Source organism: Aethalodelphis obliquidens, unplaced genomic scaffold, assembly GCF_003676395.1.
Source record: "Aethalodelphis obliquidens isolate GAN/ISIS:26980383/991018 unplaced genomic scaffold, ASM367639v1 scaffold3, whole genome shotgun sequence".
Taxonomy (NCBI): Eukaryota; Metazoa; Chordata; class Mammalia; order Artiodactyla; family Delphinidae; genus Aethalodelphis; species Aethalodelphis obliquidens.
In genome coordinates, this window is record NW_020837947.1 from 56,628,869 (window position 1) to 56,654,036 (window position 25,168).

The window sequence follows — 25,168 nt, forward strand, 5'->3', positions numbered from 1 at the left end:
AATTGCATTAACCTAACAAACCTCGAGTAAAAATTTAAACAGTTTTACAAAACGGTCAAAATTTACCAACATTATTGAGTTGAATCTACTGTTCTAATCTTATTTTAGACACACGCCCATTTAACTGCTGTTTGGTTACCAACAGCGTTTCTAAGATTAATTTGGAGTTATTTCTGCCATATGAAACAGTGCTGTCCTCTCTGTTAGTTATAATTTTTATATGAGTCTATTTAAATTAATTAACCAAATTAACAAACCATAAAATCAAGTATGTTTATAGAGACCCCAAACCTTGTAATGGCCTCTGTTGGAGCCTCTAGACAGAAAATTCTTAATAAGAAAAAGAGTTTACTGAATAAGACATGATGGATTCTTTAATAAAAAGAAATTGCTACTTTAGTTGTAACTAATATTTCTCTTGGCTGCAGTAGAAAATAATTTGCAAAGTGATAAGTTGACAAGTCAGACTTAAATAATTAATGAAGATTTAGGGTCATATTTTATTTTCCCTTATGTTCTCCATATCTGTTATTTTAATGGGATTTACATAATGTGGCATTTAAATTATGGAGAATAGAAATCTGGTTGTATTATAAAACCCTAGCCCATCTGGAGAATGATCTTGGGGCTATAGTGGTTATATAAAATATCTTAATAATCCCTGATGTTTCATATGTATAGGTAAATAAAGATGGGTTATTAGGGAATCTTTGTAGTGGTGGTATTATATACGTTTTATTTATGTTTCCTTTTGAACTTCTTTTAACTTAGAAGAAGAAAACTAAGTTGGTGGTAACCATTAACTAATTTCACACTGTAGTACAGTGGAGATTTCAATAGTCGTTAATAATTCAATTTTTAGACCCCACTGCTAGATATTTTTACTCAGTTGGTTTTAGGGGAGGGCTCAGAAATCTATTTCAACAGGCCCCAGCAGTAATTCTGGTGAAGTGGTCCCTGGGCCTCAGTGTAAGAAACTTTGAACGAAAACATACTTCTTCAAGCTAACACACTAAAATTACCAAGGATAAATACTCTAGACTAGTGTATGTAGCCTCCTCCATGCAGACTGCATCCTGCTTCTACAGCCAGCTAGGGCTGATCTCTAGTGATTCTCTCTTGCCGTAACAGTAGAGTTCCAATTTGGTGCCTTGGAACATATTCATCATGGTATCCCCGGTGCTTTGGCCACTGTCTGGCATGCAGGAGGTATGTGTAAATGTCATGGCATGGATGAGTGAAGGAGACCAGCTGTCTCCATGTTTGGCATTCCTGTGTTATCCGCACTCCATCCGTCTTTTGGATCAGCTCCCTAAATTATGTCTAGTTTTATCTCCCTCCTTAAATTGTATAGAAGAAGGGATCATGTCTTATCCATTTCATATCTCTCCTTCTAACAGTATTTTACACACACCCATGTCCAGTAAATATATTTTAAGTAAAAATTATTTTGTGCTTATTTAATCCATCATACAAGATTCCCATCTCCGAGAGGGCAGGGACCTTGTCTCTCTGTTTTTCACAGCAGTTTTCTCAGGGCTTGGTAGTGACTGCATGCTCAGAAACGTTTGAATGAATGGATAAATTAATAAAATAATAAATAAGTTCATTTTAATTGAGATTTTTCTTAAAATTTAATGTTGGGGTAAATGAGGTTTTGTGTGTGATCAAATTTATTTTTATATAAAAGAAAATAATCTGCCTTCCCCTTTAAAAAGAAACTCGTAGTTGAAATGTCCCTACCTTGTAGAAAGACAGGATGGTAGAATTTGACAGATTCTGAATTGAGGAAGCTTCAGCAAGGCATTATGGTTAATAGAATCTTCCATCTAACTTAGTATTAAATAGCTGATGTCAGGAATTATGAAAATATCGCAGTGAACTTAAATGGCAGTCTCTTGACATCCTGTGAGGTAAAGATGATTCGCCAGAAAGCTAGAGAGCCTGAGAAAAGCAGATTTGGTTTTTGGCAGGGGTGGGGGGTTGAAAATAAGGAAAACAAAAAATTTTCTAAGTATCCACGAAACTCTCTGAAATAAATTTTAGTAGCGTACTCTTTAGAAATATTCTTTTGATCATATTTCTTTTCAAATCACATTGGTATCAGAAAATAAGTTAGAGCTCTGATAAAGTGTGAAGTCTCAAGCTTTATGTCCTTGAAGGCTGTGATTAACTTACGTTAAATTTCTCCAGATGACTTGCAGTGCTTGTTTTACTTTCTCTAAGCACTTTGGGAGATTTTCATTGAGGAACTTCTGCTCTTCTCCAGATTATTTTCTCTCCTTTACTTTGAATACGCTCTAAAAGAATATTAGTTAAGTATTCCAGTTTCTTGAATGATGGTTATCTGAGGTTTTACTCTACTATGAATTTTATCAGATCCTATATGTGGAACATTCCCTTTGACAAGTTTACTATGGGCTAATTATAAGATTACTATGAGTTATACAGCATGCGCTCTAGATCTTTGTCATTCTGTCTCCTTTCTGGTCAAAGCCCAGGCCTCCTTCCCTTTTTCACTTTTGTTGGTCCTCAAAATGATCTTGTCTTACTCAGGTCAACTCTCATGAACCTATTAATTCCCTGACTAAAAACAATGTTGTGTGTCCTTCTAAGTGTGTAGCCTGCAAATAACACCAAAGTTCCAGCTTCTGGGAAAACAATTGACAGAAGAACATGGAGAGACATTGGGAAGACAGGCAAGAATTAGGAATTAGTCATGGCTCTTCGGGAAGGCTGGGGCTGAGCTATGGAGGGAGGGGACAGGGAGGTGGAAGCCAAAGAAGAAACATCACAGAGGAGAGAAGGCAGGCCCTGACAGGCAGCAAATGCAGACTGCTAGTCACTTCCTGATTTTATTCTCTTCATTTGCCTTCACATTCTTCCTGACTACTGTCCGTGGAAGGACTTTTTTTCCACTTCTTCTTGACAAAGCATCCAGACACTCACCTTCCCCCTAATTCAGATTTCCACAGTCACTTTGTGAATAATTCCACAGGAAGGTCTGCCACAACAGAAAATTCCAAGTACCTCTCTAGAAGCTTTTTCATCTCCAGCAGTCCCCTAAACTCTATTCTAAATGGTTGTTCTTAGACATGACTTTGTCCAAGGAAGAGTGGTCTTTATTGTTTCCAGTTTCTTTAAACATCTTTATGATACTGGCAATTTCATTGACTGTGGAGAAATAAGGCTCTAGTATATTTTTATACTCTGTCCTCATAAGATATGACTGTGCTAATGAATCATGTCTTCAGAAGAGAAATGCACAAATTAAGTTCCACATTTTATATAATCCATTAATTTCATTCTGACTTCTGCCAATTATAGGCTAATAATAAAGCTATGTTATTGAATTTTACTTAACTTGCCTTTACCCTATATATACTTTGTTCTAAAATAAGCAAATGTTGAAGTATTCATAAACTGGGGGTTTATTTTGAAAAATTAATAGTTATTTATATAGGGTGATTTCCAGACTAGTATTAAGCCATCTTTTAATGAATTTGAGTATTAAATAAACTGCTTTCCTTTATTTTAGGTGATGGTGTTTGTACATGCTCGAAATGCCACTGTAAGAACAGCTATGTCTCTAATAGAAAGAGCCAAGAATAATGGCCAGATTTCCTACTTTTTACCTACTCAAGGACCTGAATATGGACATGCAGAAAAGCAGGTAGGGAACAAATGGCAGCACAATACAAGAACTAAAGCACATAATGTACCAGATATATAAGATATTTTATATATGAAAGATCCATGGTTTCCAGTTTCCAATAAGTTAATTTTACAGATTTATCATGTTATAATTTTGACTTTTTTCTTGACTTTCAAAGGATCCGAATACATGTTGTGTCCAATTATCACTTTTTTCTATATGATTATAATTGTAGTGTTTAGTCCCATAGTTAAAGCATAAAATAGTTACATTTTATAAAATACATTAACATCTAATGGATTATTGTTCTTTTAAAGATATAATAATTTTTTTTTATTTCTAAGGTTAACATGGACAGATGTAATTTACATAAACAGAAGCTCTTTTTGAGAGTGAAAGTTTGAGACCAAAAAGGTTCAGAACAGCTGCCTTGCCACTCACTATACGCTCAAAGGACCTAAAAAGTCTGGGTCCTCATTAGAAATGCAGAACCTCAGGCCTCACCTGAGACTCACCACATCATAATCTGCATTTCTACTTGATCCCCAGATGATTTATGCACATTACAGTTTGAGAGGCACATCTCTAGGTAATTTGAGTATCGATAGTATTCTAGTATTTATAAAAGGTTTTATTTAATTGTATCAAGTAATGATTTAGATCAAGAGTGGGCAAACTACAGCCCGAGGGCCAAAGGGGGCAACCTGTTTTTGTAATTAGTTTTATTAGAAAACAGTCAGAGCCCTTCCTTTGTCTTCTGTGGCTGCTTCTTTACACACAAGGGAAGAATTGAGTACTTGCTGCCGGGATTATATGGCTCACAAAGCCTAAAGTACTCTGTCCCTTTGCAGAAAATTTTGCCCTGATTTAAAGCTATAAAAATAAATTTTTAAATAAAAAAACTATAGACATAAAATGGTAGTATCTTCAGAATATTTTATATGCATAACTTAAGATTTAACTGAGATTTGCTGAACAGCTGCCAGGCATTGTGCTCTGCGCCTTCACATTTACCATCTTAGTACAATGTATTCAGTTATTCAGATTGTGCTGTAAATTTCACCATTTTATATTGATATTTTAAATTCTGACTATGATAATCTGATGCAAGTTGTTTTGAATGTCAGATTCTCTTTCAGTGTAGCTACAAGGTTTATTCATTTGTTTCTTTTTTTTGCTTTATAAAGTTTTCTATTACATACCACCTATTATGCAGCTTTGTATTCTTCCAGTTATTTATTAATTATGAATTTATGAGAGTCTTTGAAAAGTCAGGTCAGCATTCATAATGGTGAATTATGAAAGGTCTTGTTTCATTTCTTTGGAAATACAAAGCAGCTCTATTGTGTTTAAAAGCCAAGCCTTGAGAGCCACCTTGTGGATTTCTGGTTATTTTATACCTCTCAGTTCTGAGAGTTATTGCTATTCTAAATCATGAAGGTTTATTGTTTCATTGTTATAATATTCAATATTTATCAGCGTTTACTTGGGCCAGGCATTGTTTTCATTGCTTTCTATAACTCATTCAATGTTTACAACAACCTGTGATGTAGGTTTGTACTATTATTATCTCTTGATATGGCATTTGTGTATAAGTAATTCAAATATAGCATGAAATACTCTAAAGCATATAGAAATAATTTATGCAGAGGCATTTTCAAATGATATTTATTTAAAACCATGTCACCAAACGTATAATGACAGATCACTATGCTGAAAAAAACGTGGAGACTGGAAAGTCCCTAGTCATTTTATTATACCTTTCTTTTTTTGATATTTTCATTATACTTGATTTTTATCCTGACCCACCTGTTATTATTGGGGTTTTTTAACAAGAATGGATTCCACAGACATTATTAATAAGTACATGTTTTCAAGGAGCGCTGTCCTATTCACCATTATACTCTTTAGTATAGCATTTGGCTGATAGTAGGTACCCCAAAATTACTTTTTTTTTTTTGCCTTTGTTTCTTGGAGGCAGACATTATTAAGATATGTTCTTACTTTAGTTTTCTCATTTGATCTCTACCACTATTCTGCCCTTTAAAGATTCTTATCCCCATTTTACAGATAAGGAAACTGAGAAAAGAGAATAATTTTCCCAGAGACTCCCATGTAATAAGTGGAGCTATGATTTGAACCAGACTGACTCCAAAGTCTACCCTTTTCACTACAGTGCATCCTGTTTGTTCAAAAGCAAACAGCAGGGCTTCCCTGGTGGCGCAGTGGTTGAGAGTCCGCCTGCCGATGCAGTGGGACACGGGTTCATGCCCCGGTCCGGGAAGATCCCACTTGCCGCGGAGCGGCTGGGCCCGTGAGCCATGGCCGCTGAGCCTGCGTGTCCGGAGCCTGTGCTCCGCAACGGGAGAGGCCACGGCAGTGAGAGGCCCGCGTACCGCAAAAAAAAAAAAAAAAAGCAAACAACATATCCAACCTTTAGAGCTTTGAATCTTTTTTTTTTTCCTTTAATAAAATGGAAGAACATTTCTTCAGCTCACCTATATCCCTCATTTCTCCGAAAGAGAGATTCAAAACAGTTGGCCCCTCCACAGTGAAAATTATTTATAACAAAAGATGAGGTAATCTTTCTGGATGTTTTCTCGAAGCTCCAGAATTTTAGATTATTCTTCTAAATCTAAAGTTGAATGTTTGTTCCTATTACTTGAAGTGCCTTTTAAACTTGAATGGTATTAACTTACTAGCAATTCTAAGGATGCTATTATGATGATGGCAGGAGATATTTCTTCTGATGTTTTTGAAAAATAGGAAATTAAGTACTCAGAACATTAAAATAAAATTAGAAGGTAAGTTTGCTATGGTAGTACATAGAAATTTAGCCTCCTGACTCCTGTTAATGGAAATACAACTAAATCCCTACCGTGCCACGGTGATCCTTTATCCCTAAGTGTTTAAAGTAACCGTCTCAATTCCTGACTCAGCAAGTATGGTTTTTAAAAGCATTTCTTCACAGTTTTATTCAACACACTGTAACTTTATTTGTATAAATAATAAATAAAACTCCATTACGGATTCTTTTTCCCTGTGTGTGGGGGGCGGGGGTAGGGGAGGGCAGTGTGCATACATAATGAGGCTGTGTCTGTGCCTTAGCCACAGCTGAAGATGAGTCATTTCTTTCCAGTAAGTAACGGTTATACTTCATGACCCCTCATACCATTCCTATCTTTGATATCAAATTTACTCCCACCTGGAAAAGCAACTGTATTTCTAAATTGTCCACTGAAACAGGAAAATAGGGAAAAGAAAGTGAAATACCCCAAGGGTAGATTAAGCTACAGAGATGGAGCTTGCAGTTCTCCCTGGGGAAGGGAGTGTCTGAGGAATTACAAATGAGGCCCAAAGTAAGAGGACACATTAGCAAAAAGCTCTGGCTGTGACTTCACCTCTAGAAGCCCTGTGGCCTTAAACACCTAAACATTTCTTAAAGGTACTTTTTCTTCTATCAAATGGAGTAATAATGGGGTAAATAACACCTATTCTAGTAGTTTACTATGAGAAACAAATGAAATGATATATGAAATTATTTTGGAAACTAGCTGAAGAATGATAAAACATTACATATCATATTCTGGAAATCTCCTTCTAGAAGTTTACTTTGCATATTAATTTTTGCCTCCTCCCACAAAGAAACTCTCTTAAGAAACCACTGTTTTCTGTAAGATAGAACATACCTTAGGGCACAGTAGCAGCTTGCATTTATACATAGAAATATATCATTAGGGATACAGACATTTTCATTATTAAGCCACTATTTGTTTGTTTAAGATTTATTTATTATTTATTTTATTTTTGGCTGCGTCGGGTCTTAGTTGCGCCACGCAAGATCTTTATTGAGGCATGCGGGATCTTTCGTTGTGGCATGCGGGCTTCTCTCTAGTTGTGGCAGGCAGGCTCCAGGGCAGGTGGGCTCTGTAGTTGTGGCACCCGTGTTCCAGAGCGCATGGGCTCTGTAGTTTGCGGCACACGGGCTCTAGTTGAGACACACGAGCTCAGTAGTTATGGCGTGTGGGCTTAGTTGCCCTGTGGCATGTGGGATCTTAGTTCCCCAACCAGGGATCGAACCTGTGTTCCCTGCATTGGAAGGCGGATTCTTTACCACCAGACCACCAGGGAAGTCCCCATTGTTTTTAATTATAATTTTAACTTTAAGTTGAATGAATTATTCCAATTAGGATCTTCAGATTCTGTTTCATTCTCCATCTCAGTCAAATAAATTATTTCCTTTAGGGACAAAACTTTTAACAGGCTTTAAATATTCTAGTACTAGGATGGATATTCCCACCCACCCTGTACGGTATTTCTCTGATTAATAGGCACTGATGTTGTTCGATTTCTTACATATATTAATGATATTAAAAGTTTTCCGTATAGGTAGATACAGTCTGTCATGCAGCAAGCCTCACGAATGTAGTGATTAGGAATATCTGTTAAACAAATCAGAACACTAGGAAAAATCGAGTAATAATATGTACCCTCAAGCTACGTTAAAGTATCATTTTATGACTTTTTATTATTATCTAGATCTACCAACCATCGCCTGCTTTCATAGGTTAGCTTTAGCCTTTGCCTAAATTATAGGAATTTGGCTTTGATGTAAGTAATCTGATACTTAATATTGATCGTTTTAATTATTTCTGGTTTAGCAGCTTTCCAGTGTCAGTATAACCAAATAAAGTTAGAATTTCCTCTTCCTGGACTAGATGATATCTGTTAGCTAAAGAGAGTAGCAAGTACCTAAGAGCCCCCTTTCTCTTGTTTTTTTACTTTAGATAAGTGTAAACTTGTCTCAGAGTTTATTCTTTCCTCAGGCATGTCAACCTCCTTTCCTTTAGGAGGCTAATATATTAATTCTACTGTCTGTTTGTAACCACATAGAAAGAATGTTATAAGTATATTAATTTTTTTAAGTCAAATGAAAGAAAATAAATAAAACATAGATTTGAGTGTTTAATTGGATTTTTTTCATTTTCAAAGGGAAATAGGCTCTTTAGAATAAAGATTTTGAACCCAGGCAAACCTTGAAGGCCTATGTGTATTGTAGCAAATGGTAGGATTTCCTCATTTTTTTATGGGCTGAATAATAATCCACTGTGTGTGTTTGTGTGTGTGTGTGTGTGTGTGTGTGTGTGTGTTTGTATCACACATTTGTTATTCATTCATTCATTGCTGGATACTTAGGTCGTTTCCATGTCTTGGCTATTGTAAATAATGCTGCTATGAACATCGGGGTTTAGATATCTTTCCAACTGTTTTTGTTTCCTTTGGATATCTTCCCAGAAGTGGAATTGCTGGATCAGATGGTAGTTCTATTTTTAATTTTTTGATGAACCTCCATACTGTTTTTCATAGTGACTGCGCCAATTTACATTCCCACCAACAGTGAGTTCACAAGAGTTCCCTTTTCTCCACATCTTCACTGGCATTTGTTATCTCTTCTCTTTTTGATGATAGCCATTCTGACCTTCTGATGAGTGTGAGATGATATGTCATTGTGCTTTTAATTTGCATTTCCCCAAAGATTGACTAGTGTTGTTGAGCTTCTTTTTATGTGCCAGTTGGCCATGGCCATCTTCTTTGGAAAAATGTCTCTTTAGGCCCTTTGCCCATTTTTAATTAGATTATTTGGTTATTTGCTATTGAGTTTAATGAGTTCTTTATATACTTTGGTTATTAACCCCTTATCAGATATATGGTTTGCAAATATTTTTTTCCCATTCTATAGGCTGTCTTTTTACTTTGTCAATTTCTTTTGCTGGGTGAAAGCTTTTTAGTTTGATGTAGTCCCACTTGTTTATTTTTTATTTTGTTGCTTGTGCTTTAGGTGTGATTTTCAAAAACTTATTACCATGACCCATGTCAAGGAGCTTCTTTAGTGAGACCCTTTTTAAGACACACAGAAAGTAGCATTGGAATTTTATCTTTATTTAAGTAGCCTTGATTGCAGCAATTTTTGTTCCTGTGCTTTAAGATGTATTTTAGAAACATACAATAAATTTCTTAAAGCAAGTTTATACATCTTGTTAAAGAACCTTGCTGTGTTGGAAAAGTGTGTATGTTAGAATATTGTTGCTCTCTCATTTGAAAATACTTTAGTAGGAAAACCATTTTAAAAACATATAGATTTTATATGTAAAGATGTCTAATCCCTAGTGGTACAGAGATTTGTATTGATAAAATTTAAAGATCAAAATCACACTTCACAGTGATTTTTTTAAAATTTTTTATTTCAGCATTTATTTTAAAATGGCGAAATGGGTATGAAGAATACAATTTTAGATGCGATTTCTCTTCTACTGATTAGGGTGCTCTCTCTAGAATGCTAACTTGTGTCTGTATAATTGGGTTGTAGTTAATACCAGGGTAGCTCATATGGGAACCAAGACCATCTTTCAAGGATTATAATGTGGAACAGGGGACACAGTACTTCTTTCTCCCCAGTTAAAGTACATAATTCGCACAGCTAGAATGACATATGGAAATTGGTTATGGGAATTAGGCTAGTCTGTGTCATTGTGAATTGACTATATACACATGAACCTCAAACTGTTTTTAGTGGTTGTCACTCAGTGAATACTTACTGAGTGTAAGCTACCTACCAGTCACTATGGTAGATCAATAGGTATCAAGATAGATAAACTCTGCTGTCAACCTGTTTAAAGTGGATTGAGAAAATTGTGTTGTATCAATCAGGATTCATTAAAGGAAACAAACCATTGTTCTATATTTTAAATAGAAAATAATTTTGTGAAAAGAGGTTAGGTAATTCCTAGAATGTTGATAAGGTTGGAGTTGTAGAAGTCAGGCAACTACCACTGGAACTGTTGAGTTTAAGAACCAGAAGCCATACCATGGTGGTGGTCCAGCATGTAGAAGCTACACCTGCTACTAGATACCTTTCATCCTTCATGAACATGCTGGAAAACCAAATTTTGAGTATATAGTACATCCATTATAACTTTTAAGCCTCATTTCTCCAAGATTTTGCTTGCCAGCAAAAGAAAACAGCAGAAAATGGTTTCCTCTTCACTTCCATTGCCTAGATCTTGCATGAGTGCATTTAATAAGCAGAATGGATTTTTGTATCCAGTACCCTGACTACAAGAGATCTGGGAAGTACAGATTTTACTTTCTAGCTCATGCAATACAAGAAGGCCTCATTGAAGGAGGTGGACTTGCATGCTGATTAACATTCTTTGTGTTAATTGGGAATGGAAATATATTTTGGAAGAAAAAAAGTAGCTGCCCATTTATTTTTATGGAGCTTATGTTCTGGCTGAACAGAAAGATTAACAACTAATTAAATAATTGATTTTAATTACATTGTATTAAATAATAAAGAGGGATTAAGTGCTAAAAGAAAGTAAAATTGGGAGGACGCTTAGCTAACACAGTGACATTTAAGGTGAGATATGTACACAAAGCAAAGGACAGCAGAAGAATGTTCTAGGAAAAGTCTCTGACACCAGAAAAGCAATAGCACATTGAAGGATGTGGATAAAATCAGAGTGACTAAGAAACGCAGAAAATGATGGGGAGTGGTAGATGCCATGCTTATAGCATTAGTGTAATGTTGTAGGCAAGGACCAGATTGTGAGGGCCCTGTTAATCATGTTACAGATTAGGTATTTTATCTTAAAAGAAATGGGTTATGATTAGAGAAGTTTGAGGAAGGGAGTGGCATGTCATTAGCTATATTCCCCTCAACTAATAATATAAAAATAAAATGACAATTTGAGCACACAAAACAAGTAATTTTCCTAACAGAGTTGTGCTTTTAAGAAAGATCGCTACACACAGGCAGGGCAGGAGAGAATGGGAATACCAGTTAGAGATGTGGATTCATTGGGGCATATTTAGGAAATAGAATTGATTGACTTGGTAGTTAATGGGGTATGAAGGGTTGAGGAAGAGAGATCTGGAAGTTTTCTGGCTTCTAAAAGATGTCTGACTTAATATTGTTGAGTGGTTAGTTGGGTCATTTATGAGGAAAAAGTAGTAGAGAAGGATTACTTTGGAGGGAAGGGTACAGATCATGAATTCCATTTGGACGTGCTGAGATGAGGTGCCTGGGATACTTAGAGATGTAGAGTAAGCATCTGGATAGATATGTAAGTCTAATGTATCAGAAGCTCAGTCTATTTTGGAGTGGGAAAACCATAGGAGTGGATATGAGTGGTAAAAGAGCCTAAGACCAAGTCTTGAGGAATTCTGCTGTTTAATGATTAGAGGAGAATGAGCCAGCAGAGGAGCCTCCAAGCACTGGAGTATACCCCGGAGTAAATGTCATAGAGGCCAAGGAAAAGAGCGTTTCAAAGAGAAGAAAGAGATCATCTATACTGACTGCTGCAGTGAGTGGCCAAGTAATGTGAGGGCTGCAAAATACACTGTACTTAGCCACGTGGAGGATATTGGTGACCTTATTCAGGGCCTTTTCACTCCCAGAGTGGAGAGCAAAAACTAGATTAAGGTGGCTGATGAATGTAGATTAAAGTGTAAACATCAATTTTGAGAACTTAATTTATATACAAAAGGAAAATGGATAGTATCTAGAAAATATGAAATAGCACTCAGAAAGGTAGACATACTATTTTTCTTTTCAAGGTGGAAGTGATATGCTTATATTCTGTGGAAACTATTCAAGAGAGAGTGAAAAAGGATTGAAATTGATTGATTATTCATACAGGAAAGGAAAGAGACCACAGATAACCTAAAAGAGTCCTGAGAATTTTCAAGAGGCATGGGATCCAAAGAAGAAGTAGAGATTTTCCTTAGATAGGAGTTAGGGCACTACTGTTAAAACAGAAGAGAAAATTAGAAACATGGGTTCTGATGCAAATAGGTCTTAGGTGTATGGCAGGAAGATAAGGAAGCTTCCTGTGACGTATTGTATTTTCCTTGGGAAGTAGTTGTTAAGGTCATTCTCTAAGAGTCAAGGATAACCAGGTGGTGAGAAGTTTGTGGAGAGCCAGTCAATGCATAATGTAGACATTGTGAGACATGCGACAACAAACTGACCATAGAGACATCACAGAATTGCTATCCAATGTTAAGGGCTTGTTGAGATTGTGATCATGGATTTAGACTGGTCTCTAGTTGCCCTTGTATGTAATTTTTCTTAAGCATTAGCTACCTTGGGTCATCTGAGTTTGACATTCTGCCAGTCTTACATGGCAAAAGGGCAGATGAGTTTAAGAAATGGGCAGGAATGTGATTAAAATCTTGGACTGTGTTATCTGCACTGGAGAAAGAACCAGAATAAAGACTGGGGCAGGGATGGAGAGGGCGTGCTGCTGATGAATATTAAGAAAGTAGAGGAACTGTGATCTGGAAGTATCATTAACGATAAAGAAAGAGCTTAGAAAAAATTAGTTGGGCATGCTTGACATATAGGAATCTTTGGTCAGAAATTGAGGTGTTTGCACTAGCGATTTTGGTTTTGGAAGTAGTACATTTGTGGGTTGATGACAGGCCTAGAATACAATTGTTGGTATGGCTAAGATGAGACAGAGGAGATGTCAGTGGAAATGAGGGTGTCAAGGAATTGAAGAGCGAGGGTTTTAGATGTCCACATGGAAAATACTGTCACCGAGGATCATGATAGGAAATGGGTTAGACAGAAAGACTAGGAGCCATACGTATGGAGTCTTCATTGGATAAGGTAGGGTAACAGATGACATAGCAGATATACTGAACCTTAAAGGAACAGAGTTTTTTGTAAAAAGTTAGTACAGGCTGACCTGGAAATGGTGAGAGGGAAGAGAGAGATCATCCCCCACCACTTGAAAGATATGCATGGAAAACAAAAGTCCATGGAAAAGAGTCAAGTTTCAGTTAAGGCAGGGTGGGAGATGAGGTTGATTTAGTTTGCTTATTACTGAGTGGCAATTCCAGAGAATAGAGTGAAGAATTCCATACCCTAAGGTGGAGAAATAGTAGAGGAAGTAGGGAACCGACTCAAGAGTGAAGAAATACCAAGTATTATGGGAACAATAGTATAATAGGGCATTGGTTCCCCATTACCTGTTTCCATGCCAGCTGTCAGAATCAGAGTATCTGGAACTAAGACACTAAAATTTTAACATGATCCTCAGAAGTTCTGATCATAGCTAGATTTTGTTGATCGTGTGAACAGATGGCTAATAGGCCTTATCCTGAGAACAGGGTGGGAGGTATGATGTGTTTCCTTCTGAAAGACTTGTGGAAGACAGAGCATTGCCATTCTTGGCTCTCTTGGTGTGGACGCCAGAGGAGCGATTTCAGATGTCTCGGTGATAAGGGTTTAAAGTGGAATAAGAGCTTTGAAAGAGAGAAAGAGAAAGGATGGGGAAAGATGATACTCCTAGATCTCTAAACTCCCTTGTCAAAAGATAAGCCAGGTATTGGTTTATGCTCCTAACAATGTAAGCAGGTCCACTGATTAACTTTATAACTTTATTGAATGATAAAAATTGCACATACCAAAGATGAGGACTCTATAATATTTTTTCCGATATTGATAAGACATACATACTCACTAGTAATTGTGAAAAAAGAATGGTATCATTTGGGAGAAACTATTTGCCTCCTTCTGGTTAAATTTTAGTTTTTATAATGACTGTTATGTTATTTCTTCCTAATGGATTTGAAATAATCCACATTAAAGCGGACTTTATCAAGATAAATTACCTCAGAAGGCTTACAAAGGTCAATAAATTATTTATGCCATTTCTTATTGTTCTTTCATGCAGGGTTTGTAACTGAGCTGAAGGTCTTGTGTTACTTCTGTATATTTTTTTGTCTTATGGAGGAAAAAAAACTAATTTGTTTCCTTTTAATATCTTCAGTTACTTGCTGTCAGTCTTCGTTCTTTAATCATGTATTTGGGTTAGTTTGGAAGTTAACTTTGGCAAGTGGTTACATTTTATTTTAACCTTATTCATTTTAAAAAGTACTCATACTGATTTTCTGTGTCATAGGTAGGAAAAAGATATGTAAAGTCATGGAAGGAAGCTTGGGGCATGCTTTCACTAGCGGAAAAAAATTTAGTATCCTCTATGTGCTAATGGATTCTTAGCAAGTTGTCCATTCTATTCTAATTTTACTGACAATAAAGCCATGTATGGGAAGTTCACTTGTGATAAGTGGAAATATAAAGACTGAGGAAAACAAGTTTACACAATTCTTCTGCTACACACCTGACGCCCTTTACCTTTCACAGCTGGTATTCTTTTGTGCTGAATTTCCATGTATAGAGATACTTTATCCAGTGAGTATAGTATTGGATCTCAAATGGCTTTCTCAGAGAATCCGATGCTCTGTTCAGACAGTGTGAACAGGGTGAATTATACCCCTCCAGTCCTGCAGAGGCTAGCAAAGCCCAGACTCCAGGTATAGCTCACGCTGAAAAAACAGGTGGAAAACAACTACTGTTCTGATGCTTGAGGAAGCAGCAGGCATCTTGTAATAAGTTTAGCTCCGTAACTCATGGTCTTAACCATCTTTCTCCATTGATTTCTCCAAATAAAACTCCTATTAAAAACCCTCTTCCAGGGCTTCCCTGGTGGCACAGTGGTTGAGAGTCTGCCTGCCAATGCAGGCGACACGGGTTCGTGCCCCGGTCCGGGAAGATCCCACATGCCGCGGAGAGACTGGGCCCGTGAGCCATGGCCGCTGAGCCTGCGCGTCCGGAGCCTGTGCTCCGCAATGGGAGAGGCCACAACAGTGAGAGGCCCGCATACCGCAAAAAAAAAAAAAAAAAAAAAAACCTTCTTCCATTTATGTTTCTTTCAAGGGAAGGTTTTATACAAACTGCCATTGTGTGTGTCTGCATGTGAGTTTCAGTATGAAAAAATTGGATTGTGTTAGGCACACTTTTATGTCTCATACTTTTTTCACTTAGTAATACATCATGGAAATCTTTCCAGATCAACACTGAAAGATCTAATTCATTCTTTTAACAACTGCGTAGTGTGCCCCAGTGTGGACATTATCTTAATTCATTTACCCAGTCTGTCTCGATGGATACTTTTGTTGTTTCTAATTATGTAGTATTGTAAACAGTGCTGCAGTAAACATCCTTGCTCACACTCTTGGCAGTTGCAGTGATGTCCACTGGGAAAATTCCTGGCAGTGGAATTTATTTATCAACACGGTACATGCATTTAAAATTTTGGTGAATGAGTGGTCCTGAATTGCCCACTGAAGAGATTGTTCCAACTTACATTTCCTGGAACAGTAACTTCCTACCACATAACTTTGCCAGCACTGAACAGCGTTAGAGTTTTTGAGATTATGACAGATTAATAGGCAAAAAAATGGTACTTCATTATTATTTTGACTGGCATTTCTTTATGAGTGAAGCTGAGCATTTTTCATATTTGCCATTTGAATTTCTTTTTCTGTAAATTGCATGTACTGTTCTATGTGTTACAAACATTTTTCCTACTTAATCTTTGATTTTTATTTTTATTAATTTATGAATATTTTTACCATAATGAGATTTTTTTCAGGTTATTTACAGTATTTGGGCTTTGTCTTACTTATAAAGATCACACTCACTTCATCATGATTTCCTCCAGCCCTTTTTTTTTTTTTTTTTTGCGGTACGCGGGCCTCTCACTGTTGTGGCCTCTCCCGTTGCGGAGCACAGGCCCCAGACGCGCAGGCTTAGCGGCCATGGCTCACGGGCCCAACCGCTCTGCGGCATGTGGGATCTTCCTGGACCGGGGCACGAACTTCCAAGAAATAACGTTTATCTTTTAGTTGAGTTAGTGCATTGATTTACAGATTAAGTTAGTGAGAATTGGTATTTTCACCAAACCAAGTTTTCCCATCTCAAAAGCAAAGCATTTCATTTCATTTCTTGAATGTCCTTCAGCAGTATAATAATGCTTTCTTCATGTAGGTGCTACCTATTTCTTGTTTTTTCTGTTTTTGACGGCTTTTATAAATGTGCTATTTTCTTCCCTTTTATTTTCTAACAAGTTATTGTTTATATACAGAAAGACTTTTTAAAAATATTGATTTGGGCGACTGTCACCTTTCTGAATTCAATCATTATTTTAGTTAGTAGTTTTTAATTAATCCTCAGTTTTCTAAATAAATGTTTATTTCATCTGCAACTAATAATTGCTTTGACCTCTTCTGTTCCAGTATTTCTACTTTTTATTATTTTCTCATGTGTAGTTCCATTGTCTAGGACATTGGTAAGCTGATTGTAAACATTTTTGCCTTGTTCCTAACTTAAATTGATATACGCCTAATGTTTTATGATTCAGTGTGGTTTGAAATCGATGTTTCGTCGCCTCTGCTTATCAAGATTGAATGTGGTCTTTTGTGAGATTTCAGTGCCTGGAGATGATCATACATTTTTTCTCCTTTGACTTATTAATAAATATGTTAATATATTTATAGGTATAGTGCCCTTGCATTCTGGGGTTTAATTTACTTAGTTGTGGTATATTGTTTTAATGCACTGGTGAATTCTGTTTTCTAAAACTCTTTCCTATTTGGATTAATATTTTTAAGAGAGATTTCTCTATTGTATTCTGTTTTCTGCTGCTTTATCAGGTTTTAATATCAGTGCTATTACACTGCCTCTGTAAGATTAATTTTTAGACTTCTATTTCTGTGCTCTAGGGCCTCTTAATAACACTAGAATTAATTTGTCTTTAAAAAGTATGAAAGCCTAGATGTTAGATAGCCTTTACATTTTCTTCCATTGCTTTTATTATAATTTTCTATTACTTTTAATATGAATGTTAGTAACATTTTCCTAGAAAATCATCTGTTCCAAACATTTTTAATGATGGAATATATTGAATTTTTCAGAATACTCTTCTGATTCTTTAAAATTGTGATGTATTTCTGAACACTTCTTTTTCACATTACTAATTTTGTGTCTTTGTGCTTGTGCTGTTGTGCTCGTTTTCCACTATGTATCTCCTTTTACTTAAAGGCTAGACAGTAAATATTTTAAGCCTGCAAACATATGATGTCTGTCACACTCCTCAACTCCCCTATTGTAGCTCAAAATCAGCCATAGACAATATGTAAACAAACTGGTATGGCTGTGTTTCAATAAAACTTTATTTACAAAACAGGCAGTTGGCACATAATTTGCCAACTCCTGCTGCCCAGTAATAGGCATTGTCTATTTTTATTTTTTTCTTTTAAGATTAGAGTTTTTATGTTTACTTATCAATTTCACATCTTAAAAACCAAATTCTATTTTAACTTTATTAGGGCATTTCTCCTTTTTTCCTTGACTTTGTTACATATTTTGTTTTTATAGATTTCTGAATTAGATGCTTGATTTACTTATTTATTATATTCTTATTTAGTTATATAAATATTTCAGGTGTGATGTTTTCTGAGAGCACAACTTTACTCCATCCTATAAGTTAAGGATGGGGAACAGATCAGGGGGTGCCAGGAGTTGTAAGTGGGGAGGATTTAACTATAAAGGAATAACAAGAGAATTTAAGGGGGGTAAAGGAACAGTTTTGATCCTGATTATTATGGTGGTTACACAATTTGAACATATGCCAAAATTCGTAGGACCGTACACCAAAGTGGAAAGAGAATTTTACTGTATGATAATTTTTTAAATAAGATTTTAAAACATACTCGTCCCTGGGCCTCCTCCCCAGGATTTTGTTTATTTGTCCTGTGAACTAGGCTAGATCGCAAATGGCAGATTCAGATTCAAAGACAGTTGAGAATGAACATCCCAGTCTTATTTTAAGATTGTTGTCACTTCATGTCTCTAATGAATCAATAAAAAAGCAATGCACATAAAGCAATTATACTCCAATAAAGATGTAAAAAAAGTATTAAATATGCTTCATAATTAAAAAAAAAAAAGCAATGCACAGAATGTGAGCAGGAATAGAGACAAAGGCGAAGTGACTCCTGGCACTTCTTGGTTGCTTACAGAGAACAAGCTGGTTGAACCCACCTGGGCAGAGTTGGAGGTGATGTGTCAGCACCCCATGATCTACCTGCTACATTATAAGAATATTTTTCACCGCAGTTACATATTTCCTGCGTTCAGCTTCTTACTATGTCATTGGTGTCACAAGCCAAGTCTTACCTCAACTGGATGTTGACTGAGAATCTGCATTTATAACAAGCACATCAGGATATTCCAGTGCAGGGGTTCACGGACAGCAGATTCACCCAAAACAAAGAGCCATCCAGCAGTATGATTTTTTTTCCGTCTGTCTCCAAGCAGTATTTTTTAGTTTCCTCTGTTAGCTCTGAATGTTCACTCATGAATATTAGCGAAGAAATGAAGTAGGTGAAGTGTTTTTCCTTCTTCTACTTTGATCCCACTAGGGAGCTCTGTTATATACTAACAAATACTCCATAAGGTGGAGCCCGTATTTGTGAGACCGACAATAACACACGTCTGAAAAGATGGAAGTTAAGGCAATATGATCCAAATGTAGTTAATAATAAAGTATATTTATACAATTATTTCTAAGAGGCTGACCACACGGCACAAAAATGAAATAATACCCTTCCCTTGAAACTTAATGAAGATAACTTTTTTGTGTATATGTGTATTTTGCTTGGGACTCAACAAGGCTCAAAATTCTAAGTTGTTATTTACTTGGCTGGCCACTAGATGGTGGGGTTTGTTAATGTTTTCCCTTCCATTTTATATCTGTAGCAGATTTCATGGAGTGCAGTTTTCTTAGATCATTTTCTTAGTTAATTATTATTAATTTAGAAGTTTAAAATATTAAGTGACCTTAGAGATAATCAGTGTGACTGTACTAGAACCCCATTCCCTGCCAGTGTAGTGCCCCTTACGTGAAAACTGTGGAAAACGCTGTTTCAAAAGAAGCTATCAAGATGTTGATCGTGAAATTTTCAGAGCAGTAGCAAATAAGCACAGGATGTGATGCCCAAACAGAAGCTTTGACTATATGAACACTTTTGTTAATCCATAGTCTTTAATTTTGCAGAAAAAAATTTCCCCGTTGTACAGTGAGTCGTCAGTGAATTTTGTAAGATCTGCTGTGGCACTCATACAGATTGCAGATAAGTGGACCATATCCCACATCTGAGGTCAGACCAGGCCAAAGAACAGACCTCAGAAGCGAAGTTAGTATATTCAGGGCAGATGTAAAGTTGAGGAGCTAAGACAGGTGACCGGTGCCCTCCTGTTAGAGATCAGCAGGAACACAGGTGTTGGGGAAGCACAGTTGGGTTTATTGGCTCTTACTATGAGAAGGAGCGCATGTCCCGTGGAACCAGGGGCATCTCAGTAAGAGGGAAGGGCTTCCAAGGCAATGGGTCTGGAAAAGAAAGTGTAAAGACCCTGAGGCAGGTGTGGATTTGTCAAAAAAAAAAAAAAAAAAAAAAGGGTTGGGGGGCACTTAGAGAAAAAGCCAGCTCTTGTGTCTGGCCTGAGTAAGTAAGTGAGGTTCAGGAATGGGAATGATTTCTGTAGGTCTTGCATCCTAAGGACTCTGGCCTTTACTCTGAATGAGTTGGAAGCCACTGAGATTTATGCTTATTTTTAATAGAGTTTTTTTGAAAGGATAGGAAGCAGGTAATACTGATTAATTGCAAGAAGAGGACACCTGAGTGAAAGAGACACTTGCTTTGACCTTCTTTCCTTTTGGATTTTGTGCCATGTTCAGGGTTACCTATTTTTTAAGATAGAAGAAATAAAATGTTTAATGATTTTGTATAAAACATTATATACTAAGACTTAGTAAGACCTTAAGATACTTAAAAATAATTCTGTGCTCTCTTTGATAAACTCATTCAAGAGACGATAAATAACAGTTGCTTTTAAATGCTAAATAACACTTTTATGTTTTGTTGATATCTACTCTAGGTGCAAAAGTCAAGAAATAAACAAGTACGAGAATTATTTCCAGATGGTTTTAGTATTCATCATGCAGGAATGCTTCGGCAGGACAGAAATTTGGTTGAAAGCTTGTTTTTTAATGGGCATATCAAAGTCCTCGTCTGTACAGCTACATTAGCCTGGGGTGTCAATCTTCCTGCTCATGCTGTTATTATTAAGGTGAGAGCTTACCTTCCTTTGCGCATGGATTTGTGGTATCTTAAAACAAACCTGTGGATTGATTTATTTGAAAATATTGATTTGGCTGCTTCAGTGACTTTGAATGTTATTTATATAAGGTCAGAGCTATATTCTCCAAAAGAATCTAGTTTATATTGTGAAAATTTAACGCTATCACAGATGATGAAAGGATTAGTTAAAGTACACTTTTGAGATCTTGCCATATTTGCCTAATTTCAGTATTCAGCTCATCAGGATTATATTTGTGTGTGTTTATGTAAATTTTTATTAACTTTTCCTCATCTAGGGAACACAAATATATGCTGCAAAAAGAGGCTCCTTTGTTGACCTTGGAATTTTAGATGTCATGCAGATATTTGGTCGAGCTGGAAGACCACAATTTGACAAATTTGGGGAAGGAATCATCATAACAACCCATGATAAACTCAGCCATTACCTCTCTTTGCTCACTCAACAAAACCCAATTGAGAGTCAGTTTCTGGAAAGCCTTGCAGATAACCTAAATGCAGAGGTAAGATCTAATGAGTTAAAGGTTGGAATAGAATCCTCAGCTTCAAGAATGACCAAGAAAAATAGAGTTTGAGTTGATTGCTATTTCATGATATTTAATAATACATTTTATTTCATATGCAGTCATAAGACACAAGAGGTGGAATGGCAATATTATTGATGAGTTCAGAGCAATATAAAATGCAAATGATTAACTGATAAGAACTCATTGCTTAAAGACTATACTTTTAAATCATGAGGTTTTGTTATAGGACAGAAATCTAACCAAAGCTATACAAACTGGGGAAACCGACATAGCAATAACAACAACTATATTTGTCCTGCACTTCAATAAAGTTTATTATGAAGTATTTTATAAAGTTTTTATAAGGTTAATAATGCTCTTCTGTCTTAGATCATTTGATTAACTTTGTTATAGAAAATATGATTGCTTAAATTGAGCTACAATATTATAGTTTATTTCATGTGTGATGTGTGTTTGTGTTAAGATTTTGTTTTTTGGGTTTTTTTACTGAGGATTACTTTTATTGTTTTAATTCTAGAATTTTCAACCATAGCAACCATTCACAAATAGTTGTAGGTTAGCTTTACATATAAAACCTTCCAGTAAATACTCTGGAGAAGAGCAAGCACATATGAGTTTAGTCCCTATACTTTAAGATCTTAAAATAAAATTATCACAATAACTTATGTTGACCACCTTTCTGCCACTGTGTAAAATAATATTTTTGTTATACCTTTCATTTTCAGAAGTATGTCTTTAAGGCCAAATTTTACTGGACCCTATCAGAATTCTGAGTGACATCACATGTTAGGAATTCAGTTAGGCTCAAACATTTACATTAAAAAGCCACAGTCAAGATAAACCTTGACATTTTAATAGACTACTAAAAAGAAAATTATTTCCTTTTCTTGGAGGTACAAACATAACACTTTCCACTAATAAGACTCCGTAGATAAGAAATTAATGTCACAGGTGACTTGTATAGTCACCATTATTGTGTTAAGATTTAAATAGCAGACCCTGGAAGCCTAGATAACATCTTAACTGGTAAAGAGGATGAACATGCTTAAGAGTCTGTGTGTCAAACAATCAAATGAGGTTTTGCTGTTTTCACTGCATTTTTAATTGTTGCTCTGTCATCCAACACTTTCCTACTTCTTTCCTATATCCCTTCTTACCATTAAAGTTGACTTAATTTTTGAAAGTAGGTGGGATATAACTATTAAATAAATGAATAAGTGAAATATTTGAACTGAAATATTACAGAAATTTCACTTATATTCTATTCATGTTATTTAGAAGTCTTTTTAGAGGATGAAAAACATACTCAGTATGCAGTTTCCTCTGTTTTAAGGAGTATATAGTCCAAAAGGGAGAAAAAGACACAAAAACACAGTGCAATAATGTTGGTGAGTAATAAGTTCTAAAGACGGATTCAGTAGAAGGAGAAAATACTTTTGGCCCCAGCTTATCAGGAAAGGCTTTGTTCATGAAGGTGGTAAATCTGGGTTCAGAAGATTAGGTAAGGTTTAGAAGATCTAGTTGGAAGTTAGAAAACAATCATGAAAGATGCTGGTTTCTAGTAGCATAATTACAAGAAAGTGGAAATGATTAGGAAATGAATTATGATATTAGGCATATCTCCAAAGGAAATATATCTCAGTTTCAATCCTTATTACCTACTATGATGGCATGGTTTAAATAATTAGGTCTTGGTCATGGGTCACCAGTATCTATGATGGATTAGTCTAATGTACAAAGATAGTAATAGTAATCCTTCAGTGGACTGAGGACGCACAAACCTGCTGGGTGCTTTTTGTATATTCTCTCAGTACTGCTACTAAGGAGATATTATTGTCCTTAGGTAACTGACCGAAGGTCATTCAAGTACTAACCTTTGGAGCTAGTATTCAAACGCAGGTCTTTTTTAACTACAAAGTTAGTCTTCTTATTATAGCCTAGATTTCTGATATATAAAATATAGTAACTTAAAGGTGAATACATTTCTCTATATTAATCAACCTACCATTTGCCTTCTTCTAAGACCAGGACTAAATATTTTCCAAAATGGTAGTAATAATTTCTCTGACTTACAATAAAAAGCAAGGCTGTTTTTTTTTTTGTTTTTTTTGCAGTACATGGGCCTCTCACTGTTGTGGCCTCTCCCGTTGCGGAGCACAGGCTCCAGACGCGCAGGCTCAATGGCCATGGCTCACAGGCCCAGCCGCTCCGCGGCATGTGGGATCTTCCGGGACCGGGGCACGAACCCGTGTCCCCTGCATCAGCAGGCAGTCTCTCAACCACTGCGCCACCAGGGAAGCCCAGCAAGGCTGTTTTATACAATTTTTCTAGAAAAGCATTTCGAGAAAGACTACATCTTTGTAAACTTAGAATTATTTTCCTTGATAGCTTTTTGTAAGTGGTAAATTAAACACAAAATGGTGATGTTTTTATACAGAAGACACAGGTGAGTAAAATACTTCTCTGGTCTTCAAGAAATTCTTTTTCTTGGGACTATAATAAAATAAATGAAACTATTTGGTCAAGCCCTGAGAAATTAAAAATCAATTGTAGCCCATAGATTCACCTCATATTCATAAAATACTTATTAGGGTTTGTCATTTTCAGAAATGTCAACTAACTGTAATGATAATTCCATTTAATGCCATAAATGGCGTTCAAATAATGAAACATATACCCTGAAATTTTTAGGTAATATGGTGAAGTATAGCCATTGCTAAAATTTCTTTATCATATTTTGTCTACTAGACTAGCTCCCATTTAAAGTAAATTTTCTTCTTAGGGAAACAAACTCCCTTAAATTATAGTTGAGTGTGAAATTAAATTTGGTAATCTGTGGAAGCCAAGTGTGAAATTAGTTTATAAAATGAATGTGTGCTGTGCTCTTAAGGTAATGGATTTTTAAGTCTTTAGACTCCGAAAATCTTTGCAAGACTGTACAGCAGCAGTGATCAATATCAAGGTCACGTTAGATTAGGAATGTTGCCCATACTAATATCTTTGATAACACTAGTTTAGAAGAACTGGAGAAAGTATCATATTAAGGTATCATTTTAATGCAGACATTTTATGAGACATCTTTGCTGATTGATGCCTAATGGGGCTGACTCCTGAATGCTAATTAATGCCAAAGCTCACAAGTCCCAGCCCTGTATAAAGCCTCTTAATTTTGCACTGAGAGAAACACTGAAGCATGTTTGAGGCTTATTAAAATTTATTCAGCAGACATTACTGTGTATTGTTTCACGGTTTCACCTGTGAAACCGTTCTCTCATAGGTGACATTAATTTCTTACCTATTCTGTGCCAGTCCCCTATGGTCCATACTTTAAAATGTATTAATCTTTCTATAATCTTATGTACATTCTTTATTCAGAGTTCCTCCCATCTCCGCAGGGCATAGTACAAACACTTTGTCCTTGGATTTAAGGCCTCAGCAGTCTGACACCTTCCCAGTTCTGGCTCTGGTTACTTTCCAGCACAGGTCTTCTGCTCTAGACAGTCCCTTACTCTACTCACGTCACCTATAAAGTACCAGTCTTCCCATGTATAAAATAGGAATAATATCACTAGATTGTTGTGAAAATTTAACAGACACCTGTGCCAAGTTGTTATTTGCTACAGAATTGTAGCAGTTACATTATCTTATAGTCCCTTTATCCTCAGCCCCAATCATACTTACTACCCGCACTCAAATTTTAGTGGAATAGGTAAATGAATGGTGGCATAAATGGTGTTTTCATACAGTTACTAAAGGGGTTTGTGTATACATATGTATTTATATACACGATTATTATATTTGCTTTAGTTTTATATGATTTCAACTAACTTTTTGAAAAACACATGCAAATAAACAATTAAGATAACCTTAATGACTAAAGTTTAAATAGGTAAATTAGATACAAAGTGATACT

General features: G+C 36.0%; 1 protein-coding gene across 4 annotated transcripts in view; it reads left to right on the top strand.

The window, feature by feature from the left end:
• The window catches only part of ASCC3 (activating signal cointegrator 1 complex subunit 3), a 334,732-nt gene that overhangs the window by 170,924 nt on the left and 138,640 nt on the right, over positions 1-25,168 (top strand). For all 4 annotated transcript variants that reach the window (XM_027089736.1, XM_027089749.1, XM_027089725.1 and 1 more), the window contains 3 exons: positions 3,539-3,673; positions 20,508-20,699; positions 21,007-21,231. In XM_027089736.1, coding sequence (XP_026945537.1) covers positions 3,539-3,673; positions 20,508-20,699; positions 21,007-21,231 — 552 coding nt within the window. The remainder of the gene's footprint in view (positions 1-3,538; positions 3,674-20,507; positions 20,700-21,006; positions 21,232-25,168) is intronic.